The sequence below is a fragment of the Aquila chrysaetos genome, chromosome 7 (assembly GCF_900496995.4).
Source record: "Aquila chrysaetos chrysaetos chromosome 7, bAquChr1.4, whole genome shotgun sequence".
Classification (NCBI taxonomy): Eukaryota; Metazoa; Chordata; class Aves; order Accipitriformes; family Accipitridae; genus Aquila; species Aquila chrysaetos.
The window spans coordinates 31,717,488-31,732,091 of record NC_044010.1 but is presented as its reverse complement, the minus strand read 5'-3'; the positions used below and the strand labels follow the sequence as shown (position 1 = coordinate 31,732,091).

The following is a 14,604-nucleotide window of genomic DNA, read 5'->3' as shown; positions in this document are numbered from 1 at the left end:
TAAAGATTAAACTTATGTGTGTATGCACTCTTACAAAGAGAAAAGTAAACCAATTCTGTGATTTTACATACACTGCTGTTGCTAGCCTTGGGCCAGGCCCTTCACAGTTTCACAGGTATTTTCAACTACAGCTGCGGGTCTCTACAGGACAGTTAAAGGCAGTCAACAGGTGCTCTTAAAAAAATTCCTAAAATCAAATGAGTTTACAAAGGAAAAATGCAAAATACAGGTTTATTTTCTCAGATATCTTACAGCTACCTATACCAGGTCTGCAAATAAAACCACTCTGGTAGCTACAGTATTTCGTATGACCTGGGACAGTGATGAGCCCGGTTTCAGAGCAAAACCATTGCTGCCTCTCATGATGGGAAGGTAACTAATTAAACACAGAGGATGCTTGCATCTAGCTACCTGCCATCCACAGCACAGTAAGTATGTGGTAATAATGCAAAAGCAATCAGCAACCAGGAATCCACTGCTTCCTGAGCTCAACAATAATTTGCTTAAATAATTAATAAATAGTTTGAATAATAAGGCCTGGCCATCCCAAGCAGAGATGTCTGACGGAGGCTCCTTGCACAAGCAGATTCTCTCATGCTGCGCTGTGGGGAGGGGGAAAGGGAAATCAGATGCTCCTGTTGCAACACCAGCATTTGGGGGGCATCAGAAAGAGGTGTCCCTGGGGCTGCTTCAGCTTTGAGGGGAGATCTTTGTCTCACGCTCCTGTCGCTCAGGGATGCCCACCTGGGAAGAGACCTGCGGTGCTTCCCGTGCCACATCTTGTGCAGCCGGGCAATGAGGGAGGGGGGCCAGCAAGCCCTGGTAGAGAGCTGGGCAAACTTCAGCATTTTCTCCAGTTTCCATCTCTGGGTCATAGTGCAGCAATCACGTACAGCCTCTTCTTGGCCAGATACTAAATGCTTTAAAGCAAAGCGAACGTCCTTTCTCTTTTTTGGATGCCTAGCCCCCAGCACCAATAAATGAATACAGTAACCCTTTGTGACAGTTTACTTTTACCTAAAACAGCTTGGAAAATTATTTCAACAAATAGTACTTTATCCCATCATAATTACCAATGCATTATTACTTCTTTATCTCTTATTTTACAAGGCTTACTTAGATGATGGTGACAAGTGAGCTTCTAGGAACTGTGCATGGCAAGGAGAACAGACGCAAGGCAAAGAAAATTAAATGCAAAAATAAATAGGAAAATTAACTTGTGGCTAGCAAAGACTGAAAAACTTCATCTACAATTTAGTAGGGTTTAAATTAATCTTGCCCAATTTGGGAATGTTGTTCTCTTACACAAGTAATTGTCATATTGCATGAATTATACTTCTTTTATGTCTCACTCAAAATAGCATTACTTTCAGTCATTGCTATTTGTTTACTTTTTTAGTACAGGATGATAATGAATTATATGTGTACTACTCACAAACAGTGACCGAGACTTTTCAAAGCAGCGTAAGTAATCATTGCCCCTCCTCCAAAACGGAAGCCATTTAATTTTAATGGTAGATGTGACAAAACCTCCATTGCTTGTAAAAAAAAAAAAAAATCAAGTGGTTCATTCAGAAGAGAAGGTTTTAAGCAGAGGCAAAGGGAAATAGCTGCAGAGATGCCCCCTCTCCATTCCCTCTGAAGTGAGGAGAGGGAATGCCATCGTCCACTTTAACCACAACAGAAATGTGCCAGCTAATTAATAAAAATACACAGCCCTCAAAAAGATCACTTCCCCTAATCCTTATCCATTCTTCATTTTAAGATTCAAGATTATTTTCAAAAACCTGCCAGTAGCCTAAGAAAACTGAGAGCCTTTTAACTGAACACAGGTGAAAATCAGAGCTGCGAAATGCCACCCAGTTACAGATCACTGTCTTTAATCTTATACCAACTAGTTAAAGAACCGAATTTCCTTCTGCTGTGAATTCTGCCTACAGAGTTCATGCTGTCTGTGTTTGTGTTAAAGGGAACATTACCAGGTCACAAGCGCACAAGCAGCAAACCAAATGCTATTAGCTATTTATCCTGTTACAAGAATTATGTTTAAATACCTCAATGCTATTTCTAATCCGTATTTAATAACATGGCAAGATGCCAGCTGAACATTCTACATTGAGACAAAAATCTTATATCCTTTTTAAATTCTTACAGGGAATTACTTCAACAAAAGAACATTATACTCTCGAACACGTTATAGGTCTGGGAAAAACAGATTAACTGGTATTTCAATGACACATCCTGTTTTACACTTCACCATATGATACTTAACCTGCGACACACAGCCGTGTTGTTTCAATCTAAATGCAAAAACTATACACGTATATAGAATATCTGTGATTTGTGTTGCAAATTAATAAGTAAATAAATAAGAAATATGCAAATAAATAAGCTATTTTATGCAGCTTCAGGGAGTAGGTTGCTGAAGGCTTCAGAAAATAATTTGCCAGTGGCATTCCTAATTCTGATGTTTAAATCAAGAGGTGAAAGTGAAGGATGAAAAGAGTGTATGGTTTTTTCCCCTCCAACAGTATGTGATATTTTGGTCCACATAGAAAATAATTCAAATGACGAGGTAAAGTATTACATAAAAAAACGTGTCAGCTCCAGTGGGAACTGGCAAAGACGTGTCCTGAAAGAGCAGTTAAAAACTGGACACAAGCACCAGCAAAAACCCATTAGCATGACAGAGAAGGGGGACTGAACTCTATTCCTTCCCTCTCCAGTGTAAATTCAAATTCAAGGCTATTCTTCATCCTGTCCTCCCCACCACCTCACTTCCATTCACAGGCTTTAGTAAACTATGAGAAACACTATGAGTATATCCAATTAAAATATAGTTTTTAAATAAAGATATAGTGCACAAAACATACTGCAAACCAATCAGCTATAACACTGATATTCCTCAAAACAAGGACCGTTGCTGTGGTCCCGGCCCCCAGGGAGCTCCTGGTCCCTGCAGTGCTCCTGGCAAAAAAGAGGCTAATGGTTTTGCTGAGGGGTTGGTAGCATGCTAGTTTCTGCAGGCAGCATAGGCCCCAAATTTTTTAAGTCTTTAGGGTATATTTGGATCCTGTTTTGAGTTTCATCTGCCATCATTACGGAAAGAGGCTTGATTTTTTACAAAACTCTCAGGTTCTGCAACAGCTTTTAAAAATAATTTCAAAAATTACTACCAGGTAAATGTCAATGATTCTCCAAGACACAGATGAGAATTTTTCTGAAATCTGAGTAAATGTTTAACTTCTCTGTAACTACCCCATTTGAATAACATGGAAAAAGGCATGCATTTGTGACTCCAGTCCTGCTGTAGTTTACTTGGTTCTGTAACAATTATATTTCTAGTCTATTTTGAATATTCATATATGTGCTAAAATTGCAGCGTATGAAGAGGCAAAGAACAAGATGGGAAATACCACCTTTGCATCTCTGCCTGTCTGTGAGGCTTCGCAATAACCATCTTCCTTCGCATGGCACATCCCGCAGCAGGCTGGCGCACCAGCCCCAGGCTCCTCGCAGGGAGGAGGCTGCGACGGGTGCCCTCCTCCTGGGGAAAAACTCTGGCAGTGGCGTTGGTGGCAGGTTGTACAAGCTGCCGCTGTTTGCTTTGAGAAGCTAAATATTTTTATGAAGGAATTAAAATGCTTTCCTTTAGTGCTGACAAGGCAGGTGTTATTGAAAGCAACTGGAACTGAGTCACTCGACTTGTTCAGGCTTTTATCAGTAAATAATCAGACATTGCAAATGGAAATGCATACAAGTCCTTATCACGGCGTGACATTTTATTATCTGAGCGAGAAAATAATCATGTAACCTTCAGATGGCATTTACTTAAGCTCCTTGGGCAGAGTCCGAGGAACATGCGATTTCTTACTTTTTAAAAGAAGCAGTAGGACTTTTTAGGGAACACATAGAGAATATAGTCAGCGATGGCACAGGAGTAAGTCTCCATGCTTCACTTCCCCTTCCATAAAATATGTATAATATTTCCTTTCACTACCTTACTCCCTTTACTACCCCCAAAGAGGAGGGGTCTGTGTCTTGCTAAAAAGTATACAGCCACTGCCAAATCAAAGTGACTTCACCAGAGATAAGCATCCTAAACCAGCATGGTCATATTAATAATTTCCATTATCACTTCTGCTTCACAATGTTTAAACTAACTTCGAAAAAAGAGCCATAAATATAATTTTGCATGGATCCATATGAGACTGTAAGAAAGGCCAAAATGCAAAGTCCCTGAGATGGCTAACCCTGGCTTGTACCCATCAAGGTGAAAAGCCCCAAAAGGCAGAATTGTTTCTGGAAGTGGAGCGATCACAAGGTTGCCTAATCCTCTTCCTGTGAGCAGGGTAGCAAAGTGCTGGAGAGAACTGATTTCAAATGGAAAAAGACATGGAAGAAAAAGTTGGGTTAGTATTAAAGATATCTAATAAATAGAATTAGATATTTTTTTTTTAATCAACAAAAAATGGTTTATTTTTACTGTTAGGGATGCTAATAAAACCAAAATCCAGATTCTCAAGTGGACTGGGCATGATTTGTTACACCCATGCTGGGAAGGGGACATGATACTTTTTCATCTTTTTAATGCCTACCACATTCTGGTTTCTCAAAGCACGTGAATAACACATTTCTTATTCCACAAGCAATCCCAAAATCCACAGGAACCAGAGGCTGCTGAATACCATTTAAAATCTACATACTGCTACAATAGGAAATAACAGCAAATAAGCCATTCATTGCCTAACCATAAGGTTGCTGGATATTCCTGGCTACTTGCATTTTATCTTTCTGATGCTGTCTCCACTTTGCAGGTAATTATTATATGTTGATGGTGTCAAAGAGAAAGCAGGAATAAATCTGTAACTCTGGGTCTATGGCACTGACTTGGTAGAGGGATGCACATTAATCTTCCACTTATGCTCCAGGCAACATCATAACCTCAATCACCCGCATCCCACATCAGTATCCTAAGTACAGGGCTAATGATGCAGCTACTGCTGCCTCCTTCATTTTGGCAACTGCGCCTAAACCCCTTGTGAATGATTCTAGAGCTAACACTGACATGTAATATTTTCTCATAAAAAGTTCTTAATTTTTATTTAATGAAGACCATTTGCAAAATTTCACCTGAATTTATTAATAATGTAATTTTAGTACAGTTATATTTTTCAACTAATTGGCCAAATCCCTTTCCTCCCCTCTCCCAGAAAATCATGCACCACACTCTAATGTTTTATATTTGTGAATGCTGTGAGTCCTGTAGACTGGTTTGTTATTTATTTATATGCAAACATGGATCAAGCCTCAAATTAAACAGACAGCATGAAAATTCCCAGGCACAGCTGCATGATGATCACGTCATGCAGCAATCATCAATGTTTCTGAAGAAAGCTGCAGCTCTCCAACAGGATTTATGAAATGAAGGTTCACTTCAGACAACCAAGGACTGAAGGCAGAAAGCAAACAAGGAAAACTTCCATCCTTGCCCTCGGTCTGTGATGATCACAGGTAAGATCAGCCTTTTAATGAAGACAAAACTCAAGGAGCAGAGGCAGTATGGTTGAGTTTTGAGCAGCAGGCTGATCTCTTCAAGAGTTTCTGCTGGTTTCAGCCAGCAAGAAATTCAGGCCGTTCCCTAGGACTGAACCAGGGAAGTGTCCCCTGTTTAGCAAAGGGCTTAAATAGCACGTGACTTTAAGCTTGTGCTTAAAGTAAAACACATGGTGAGGTGCTTATGGAAGCAGTGAGCTGAGAGTAAATAAAAATAGGAAAAGGTCTAGGAATGTAGCTTTGAAGACATTTACTTCATTTCAATACTTTTTTTTGCCTAAAACAAGCCTGCAAAGCACAGAGATCTGCAGTCACACTGAGAATAAATAGATGCTTAAGGCTTGTACAATCCTATGTGCACATGCAGTTTTAGGACTTCCAAAGCATGGACAAAAAGATGCCTCCAAGAAGTATGACTAGATCATACCAAAAAAAAAAAAAATTAGATGCAACTTCATACTTCTGATCACATATGTCTATCTGTTGGTTTGTGTCTTTCTGGAATGGGACTTGGCCTGTCAGTTGTCAGAACTGACACTGGCATAAGCAAACAGAGCACACTGCTGCTCCATTAAGCATCCCTCCAGGAGCAAAGCAGCGAAACTGATTTTGGTGTAGTTTTCAAAGCCATTCTTTAGTCAGCAGCTCCAAGGAACCTTGTTTCTTTTTAGCAGTCTAAGCTCTAAAAAAGTGACAACCTGAATGACCAGAAAGGAAAGCACGAGAAGTAAAAATGAAAAAGATTGCACATTCAAAAAATTTGCATAGCTCTTTCAGGAAAAAGATTGTATCATTGCCTTTCAAATCAAAGTCTCCCAAGCACAGTTTTATTGAAGACTGCTGGAAGAGCACTCAGCCCCCAGAAAAACTGCTGCAGGTGCACCCAGCACGCACAATAACCTGAAGAATTATGAAAGGAATTTGTAATGCCAGTTCCTCTTAAGCTGCATTAGGGAACCTGAATTTGCCATATTCCAGCTGAAAAAAAGTAGCTGAGAAAGGGCAAATACCCATGGGAAGGGAGCCAGCTTCTTGCTTTGTACAACAGTCTTGGGAACAGAACCACAAAATGTCTTCAAACAAACACACCTCTGCTGATTCGGTACTTTTTGTACAGCTGTGTGTAGTGAAAGAATCAAAATCACCATACAAACAGCTAATTAACCAGCAGCCAGAAAAGCAGGGCTATTCTGGTTTGGCTGGGCAGCCCCACAAGGCACAGTCCTGACCAGCTTTGGTTTGATTCGGGTTTCAGCAGATCTAGCCTACGCGGTGCTCGCGCTCTACTCCAGGAGAGGGGCTTGCTCCGGAATGATTTTTTCCTTGTTCTGGGGTAGCTTTCATAAGTACTCAGTTATAAAAGCAGACAAGTCTCATAGCCAACTGTAAAAAAGAATATCCAAAAGAATGGTGGAGGAAAACAACATACAAAAAAATGACAGGATTTTAGTGGCAGCAGTGTGGCACCTGAGAAAAGGTAATGCTTTCTGAAGAAGGTAGACAAAACAGAGCTCGAGAAGCATAAAAACAGAGAGTAAGGAGAAAGGAGCAGACATGTGCCTCAGGGAAAATACAGCATGGTTTTGACAGAAAGTGAAATGCAGCAGCGCTGGTTCAGACGGGAGAAAGAGAAACTAACTGTTTTCTACCATTGCCCAAACCATACCAAATGCTCCCCTGCTCATTTCACGGCCATCTGTCCTTCTGTAGCATCACAGAAATCCAATGTGCTCACCTTTGGCAAGCTCTGGGTAGTTCCCTTTGCTTGCATAAATACCCAGTAACTAAACTTCCCCCAAAACCTCTTTTAATCCATAAATATGAAGCTAGTGTAACTCTGCACATAATAAATCTTTATTTTCACACATCAAGCATCAGTTACAGCACAGAGTCCACTGAATGGGCATAAAGCTAGGAGGTTTTTCCAGGGGTCTGAGCTCCTGCTGCCCATGGACTTCTTACCTACAGCACTTAAAGCCCAGAAGTTCAGTTTATACTTTAAGTGTAAGTTATATCTAAACCACAGACACATCACATCACAGAAAAGGAGATAGTTTTTTGTGCTCTAGTATGAAACACACATTACCATTTAAGTTAACTGTAAGGATATATTAACTGTAGTGTTTGGAGGCACAGATGCAAGCACTTCTTATGCCTGTGTCTCTACTCACAGCAAGGCTTTTACTTTCTTATTTATTAGCACTTTTGATAATTCAGCACAGGTCTAATTATGTCAAGTCAGTCAAGCACATCTCAGGAATGGTGCAAGGAAATTCTGTTTCAGTAAAGTAACCTTGGTCCCTGGTACGAATGAAATAACTCTCTGAGTGAAAATAAATGACTTTGATTTAGAGACCAAGAATGTCACAAAACTGAATAAAGCCTAATACTTTTTGCTACATAAAATCTATTACCTTAGGCTCATGGTCAGCTTTTACTGTACACCATTTAACCCAGAAACTAAGCAAGAAATGTTTTGGAAGATGAGCAATCTCAGAGAAGGCCTTGTGCTCAAGCTGGGTTGTTTGACCGACTGTTTGTGTTCAGCACTTACAGATAAATCACTATCCCCAGAAATCTTTGGAATGATGAAATCTGCAGTTTTGATTCTGGTGTTTAACTCCTATCTGTAAGAAAATTTAAAATTTATTGGTAGGTAACCTTGGAGGTTTGTGGTTTTGGGTTTTTTTTAATTTAGAAATAAACTCTTAAGTCCTACCTAAATGTTTAAATTGCTTAAAATTAACTGAATAATTTTAGTGAGAGTTCCACTATATTCAAATGGTAAGATAAATTTATGACATTTACACAAATTTTCTGACAAATAAAGGGCTTTTGGCACAGAAGGGGAGGGAAAAAAAAAAAAAGGCATACATACGCCATTGACCTTAGAAGACCAGCTAGCAAGCTTCAACATCCACAAGGTGTCCTACCCAATGTGCCAGATACACTTAGTTGAATTACCAAAGACCAATTGGAAAGTATATCTGGATGACCTTTGCAAACATTTGACTTTGAAACACCAGAAACATCAAGTATTACTATCTAAAGGAAATATGATAGAAGTTGTTTCATGGAAAAATGGAAATCAAGTTAGCATCTAATGAAACTCTTAAAGCAATTCTGATATGGTCTTGCTCTTATAGCCAAGGAGTCTTATGTAGTTCAGCTTCATTAAGATCATTTGCCAAAACACAGAGGTCTGCTGTCTCTGGAGACACCTTTGTATAGCCTGTCTGGCATCAAGCTGCTGGTCCAGGACATTATCTCCCATAGATGCTGCTAACCCTGCTAAGTGCTAGAGTATCTCAGATAGCATGAGGTATCAACATTGGACCCTGACTGTCTGAGTTCAAACTAAATTGCACTGCATAGCAACCCAAATCAGCTCAAAAACACAATTGCTGCTACCCACGCTTGTGGAGCTAGCAGGAACTTTGCCACCCACCTCACACTGGGAGACACAAGGTGACATGATATTCACAACATTCAAATACATATATGCAAAATTAAATGAACCAATGCAAAGCAGCAGGAAGCAGAAGATAAAAGAAAACAACAAACCCTCTAAAAAGAACAAGCTTGATCAACAACAGTAAAAACAAGAAACACTACACACCATACAGTTATATCTGAAAAGTTTCTTTCTGATGGTGATGCTTCTGTTTGTTATTCTTAAAACATTATTACTGAAAGTCTACGAAGTACTTTAATGTTAGACAGGTCTAGTGTAATGCTCCAGGTGAGGTAAAATATTCAAGCTTTGTAATACTTCTCCACTGAAATCATTAGAAAAGCAGCTGTATTATTTTCTAGGCATTTCTAAGTTACTTATGCTAAGTCAGTCATAAAAATGCTCTTTCTTCTGTCTTTATTAATTCACAAATATTTTCAAAAAACATGCTTAATCCTAATATTTGGGGACTACAGAGTCACAATAGATGCTCTTATTCTTATTATAGGCTGCTGTCTTATTTTGGCCACGTTGTTCTTCGATAAAACATGTACCCAAGTGCAAGAATGCACATGTAGCCTTTATGACTTCAGCCTCTGCCACTCCCCGATGGATATAAGAGTGTAAACCAAGAATAAAAAAAGTTACAAAAGTGTGCCTGCAAAGGGGGCTGTCTATCTGTGAGTGAGAAAGTCTGTAAATCACCTCTGCCAGGCTTAACAGTAATAGCTCTTGCTGTTTGACACAAAATCAGATTTCAGCTCCAGTGTTGCTGTCTAGCTACTGTACACCAACCTGATGTACAGAGTTGCCTTTAGACCACAGAATCTGTCCCAGCCTGCGTGCTAAGAAATTGCTTAAACTGGGGACTGGCTGGGGAGCATTCACCAAAATCAGCCATTATTATCATTTTATCATTCATCTTTCCAGTATGGCATTGTCCAGCACATCCGACATTACTGTGTGTAAGCCTCAGAGCATTCCTCAGCCTTTTTCAAGTAACAATACTTCAAAGGAGGCTCAGCCTTGAAAAAAAGTAGTGTGCACTGAGGTGGGATAAATCAAGGCATAAACATTGCTTCAGCCCTAACCCCCCTCACCCAGAGAGATGGCAAAGAGTTTTTCTTTCACAGTTAATTCCGCCTGCTACAGAAGCAGCTTCAGCCAACTCAGGAGGTACACTATTTGCATGGGAGGTATGGCTTGTAGTGGAGAAGGTCCCAAATGCCTTCTGCTTCCCTAGATTTAGTTGCTTAGTTTTAGGTCTACTCTAAGAAAAATATCCCACCCTGCTCCACACTTAATTTAGTGAGGGAAGGAAGAGAAGAGGGAAGAAAAACACTTCAGGATGGTTTCTACACACAGAATTTCACATCTGATATTTCATCTCTGTGGATGGATGCTGTTTCCACACCAAGTCCCACTGATTTTGGTGAGATTCCAGGCATAGGCTAGAAAGCAGCTCTAAAGTGCTAAACTATAAAATACCAGAAACTAATTTTAAGACCATTAAAATTTTTCTTTTTTGTCCATTTCCCTCTAACCTAAACCTTCCCTGCCCAAACATACACAGACTGGACAATTACAAGGGATGCTACACTGCTGGGCAGTTTACTGACTCTCTGAATCCAGCCTTCCCAAACTTTGGGGCAACTATCTACATGTTGACTGACCATAGTTCAGTCATGTTGGAAAAACCCAGTATCACATTTTAAATTATATTTTCCAATTTCTTCTACCTCAGCCCCCATGATGTGATGTGTACCCTTCTTACTGCATTCTGAAGATCTTAAAATCCCTTGAGAACTCCTTATGTCACAAGTCACAGCTAGCGATTCCAAACAGATGCTGCGGGGTACATTCCCACTCCTGCCCTGGGTCCCAGCCCCATGGTGAGAAGGGTACAAGCAGAGCACCTGCGTCCACAGAAACCGAGATCCCTGCATACCCATTCCATTTAAACCTAGAGAAACCTCAAGTAACCCAGCACAGGGCCCATCAGGAGAAATTATTGGGGAGAGCACCTTGCAGGTCTGGTCTGTGCTTCTGTGGGTTGACTGTTACCACCAGCTCCCAGGGCCGAGGGGATGGGCAGCACTGGCCTTTGGCCACCGTGCGGGAAGCCCTGTCCCGTCCTGCCTGCCGTCTGCTGAAGGAATGAGGAGCCAGAGGCAAGTTTCTTTTGGGCATTAATAACCAAATCACTTTAGCCAGGCTGGACTTCTGCCTGCCAGATTTAAACGCCACTCTTCACAGAAGCCGCCTGGGGCTCCTGGAGGAGGGGAGGCTCGCGAATGCAGGTTTCCCCAGCAGCGCCTCACACCCTACCTTGACGAAGAGGGAGATGTCGTGTTCCTGCTTCTCCTCATCCTCCTCTTCCTCCTCCAGGGCGGCCGGCAAGCCCGTCTCGTCCTCCTCGTCCTCGGCCCGGCCCCGCACGCCGTTCAGGCTCGGACCGGCCGCATCCCACTCGCTGCCCTCGGGGCCCGGGGACCCGCCGCGCTGTCCCGCTGCCACCGCGCCGCCTTCCCCTGCCTCCGGGGCCGCGGGCCCCGCTCCTGCCACCGCCGGGGCACCGGCTCCCCGCTCCGCCCCCGGCCTCTCTGCCCCGTCCTCGCCGTCGGGGCCGCCCGGCGACCGGCATCCGCCGTCAGCCTCCTCTCCGGCCGGCAACGCCACCTCCGCTTCCCCGCGGCTCTCGGGAGCCACCTCGACCCCCGCCGGTGCCGCTGCCGCCTCCTCGGGGACTGTTGCTGCCGTGGCTGCCTCCTGCACCGCATCCTCGAGGTCTGGCCCCGATGGGGCTTCCTCCCTCACAGGGGCTTCCTCCCTCGCAGCCTCTTCAGGGTCTGGCCCCGACGGGGCTTCCTCCCTCACAGGGGCTTCCTCCCTCACCGACTCTTCGGGGTCGGGCCCCGACAGGGCTTCCTCCCTCTCCGCCTCCTCGGGGTCTGGCCCCGACGGGGCTTCCTCCCTCACAGGGGCTTCCTCCCTCACAGCCTCTTTGGGGTCTGGCCCCGACAGGGCTTCCTCCCTCACAGGGGCTTCCTCCCTCGCAGCCTCTTTGGGGTCTGGCCCCGACAGGGCTTCCTCCCTCACAGGGGCTTCCTCCCTCACAGCCTCTTTGGGGTCTGGCCCCGATGGGGCTTCCTCCCTCACAGGGGCTTCCTCCCTCGCAGCCTCTTCAGGGTCTGGCCCCGACGGGGCTTCCTCCCTCACCACCTCCTCGTGGTCTGGCTCCGACGGGGCTTCCTCCCTCACCGCCTCCTCGGGGTCTGTCCCCGCTGGGTCTGTCCCCGCTGCCTCTTCGGGGTCTGTCCCGGCCTGGGCTGTCGCCACCACTTCCTCGGGGTCTGTCTCCGTCGGGGCTGCCTCCCTCACCGCCTCCTCACAGTCTGGCACCGCCAGGGCCGCCTCCGCCTCTTCGGGCTCCGTCCCCGTAGGGGCCATGGCCGCGTCCTCGGGCTCCGTCCCCGCCGGGGCTGCCTCCTCGGGCTCCGTCCCCGCCGGGGCCACCGCCGCGTCCTCGGGGTCCGCCCTCGCCGGCGCGGAGCCCTCGGGCGCGTCTACCACTGCGGCCGCCGCCACCGGCTCCCCTCCTGGCAGACCCTCGCCCCGCGGGCCGCTCCCGTCGGGGTCTCGCTGCTCAGACCCCGCCGGAGCCTGCCGCCCCGCGCCCGGCCCACCCGGGGTCTCCGCCGCCCCCTCGGGGGAGCCGTTCCCCGTCCCGCCGCTGCCCTCGGGGGCCACCGCCGCCTCGGCCGGCTCCTGCCCAGCCGCCCCCTCCCCGCTCAGTCGCGGCGCCTCCCCGGCGGGAGACCCGTCCGGGGGCTCCGCCGATCCCTCGGGGGACACCCCGGGCTGCGGGTCCCCCGCCGCCGCCCCTTCCTCATCGCCTCCTTCGCGCGGGACGTCGCTCCCCTCCGGCGGCGGGGCGCCAGGCTGCCCCGGGCTCTCCGCCATGCCGGCCTCCCCCGGGGCCGCCGCCCGAGAGCGCAGCAGGGCGGGCGCGTCCGGCCGCCGGGACGAGCGGGGACCAGCGGAGCCGCCGCCGCCGCCGGGGATCAGCGTCGGGCACCGACGGGGGGGACGGCGGCGCCTGCGCACGGCCGCCCCCGGGGCCGCGCGTGTGTGTGTGCGTGCGTGGGGGCGGCAGCCACGGGTGCCCGCGCTCCTCCTCCTGCGCCTCCCCCGCACGGGGCAAGACCCGCGAGTCCCTCGCCGTCCCCGTCTCCCCCTCCGCCCGCCCCAGACCTCTCCGCCCCGGTAAATCTCTTCTCCGCTGATTTTGGCTGCAGCTGGCACGGGAGGAGGTGGCGAGAGCGTGACTGTGGTGGCACCAAGCGCTGCCAGACCTCCCCTCGGCCATCTCCTCCCGACCCGGCGGCTGCTTTCAGGTGCTCAGCGGGACTGGAGCTTTTGCAAAAAGTGGCCAAAAAGCTTGCCCCCCCCCCCCCCTCCAGCAGCCCCACCGGGGCTGGCTGGGCAGGCCTGCCGAGCACCTTCTGCCTGCCCTGCCCGGGCCTCGCCTCCCACCCCAAAGCCCTCCGATCCCCATTTCTGCCCTTGCTTTTCCCCTTCGCTGCTGCTCAGGGCCTCAGGTGCAGTGTCTCTTGCAGCCTCCCAGATGCCCTGCTGCTCTCCCCAGCCACCAGCCTGGCACCCACAAGCCCTGGGCTCGCTGGCAGGTGGGGCTGACAGCCACCCAGGGGCTGAGGGTTTGCTGGCCGCCAGAACAAGGAGAGGGACGCCATTTTCCACACCCAGGCTTACAAAGGGAACCACTAATACCCCCACCGGTGCTGATGCACTGAAACTGGCAGAGCCCTGACAGTCTTGCACAGTATCTTAAAAGTACAGATGAACCAATACCTCATCTCAGCAGCTACATAGTACCTGAAATGTATTCCCAAGCCGGCTGCACCAAACATTGTTAAGAAGGAAAATGTATCCTTAACAACTTGCAAAAGTTGTAAGAGGAAACACCGAAACACTCTGTGTAAAAAAACCCTAGATTTGCATACTTTTAAGTAGTTTTCCTTCATATGTGACCATGTCAAGTGCTATGTGCAAACTGCAAGAGTTTGCATTTAAATGTGATGAGAAATACCGTGTTCTGTGCAGAGCAGACAGCTGGTGTGAAAGAAGCAATAACTTTTAGTTTGGGTAAGGTGGCTGCAGATTCATCTCGCAGGCTGCTTTCTGTTCCAGATGAAAGACATATTTTCACACTTTTGGTAATTTCTCTGGCTTATGGAGGCACTTTACACAGAAGAAGACAATTAGCAGGTTCTGGTGTGAGGATAAGCTTCAGTAGTTTTGCTTGTAGGCAAGAAGTCATTTTCTACGAGATGCAGCCTGCTCTAGTAGCCCACTCTTCTCAAAAGTGATTTATATGAAAGTATTACTTATGCTATTTGAATGAAAAATAGTCCTGGTTTTCTAGGTGCAGAGAGAACAGTGGACAGAAAAGTAAGCTGACAGGAGTGAGGTATCATATTTAAAAAACACGCAGTTAAACATTTTTATGTATGTGTATATAAAAACACTTTTATATTTGAGAGTGGAAAGAGCAGGGACAGACTGCACACCAG

General features: G+C 46.3%; 1 protein-coding gene across 8 annotated transcripts in view; it reads right to left on the bottom strand.

Moving 5' to 3' along the window:
• The window catches only part of CLIC6 (chloride intracellular channel 6), a 32,842-nt gene extending 19,747 nt beyond the window's left edge, over positions 1–13,095 (bottom strand). The window contains exons 1-3 of one of the 8 annotated variants that reach the window (XM_030020419.1): positions 12,105–13,095; positions 11,883–12,002; positions 11,339–11,840 (exon numbers count right to left, since the gene is read on the bottom strand). In XM_030020419.1, coding sequence (XP_029876279.1) covers positions 11,339–11,840; positions 11,883–12,002; positions 12,105–12,973 — 1,491 coding nt within the window. In that variant the 5' untranslated portion in view covers positions 12,974–13,095. Of the gene's footprint in view, positions 1–11,338 lie in introns of all 8 variants that reach the window. The other 7 variants (XM_030020420.1, XM_030020418.1, XM_030020416.1 and 4 more) reach the window with 7 other exon arrangements.
• Positions 13,096–14,604: the final 1,509 nt, after the last annotated feature.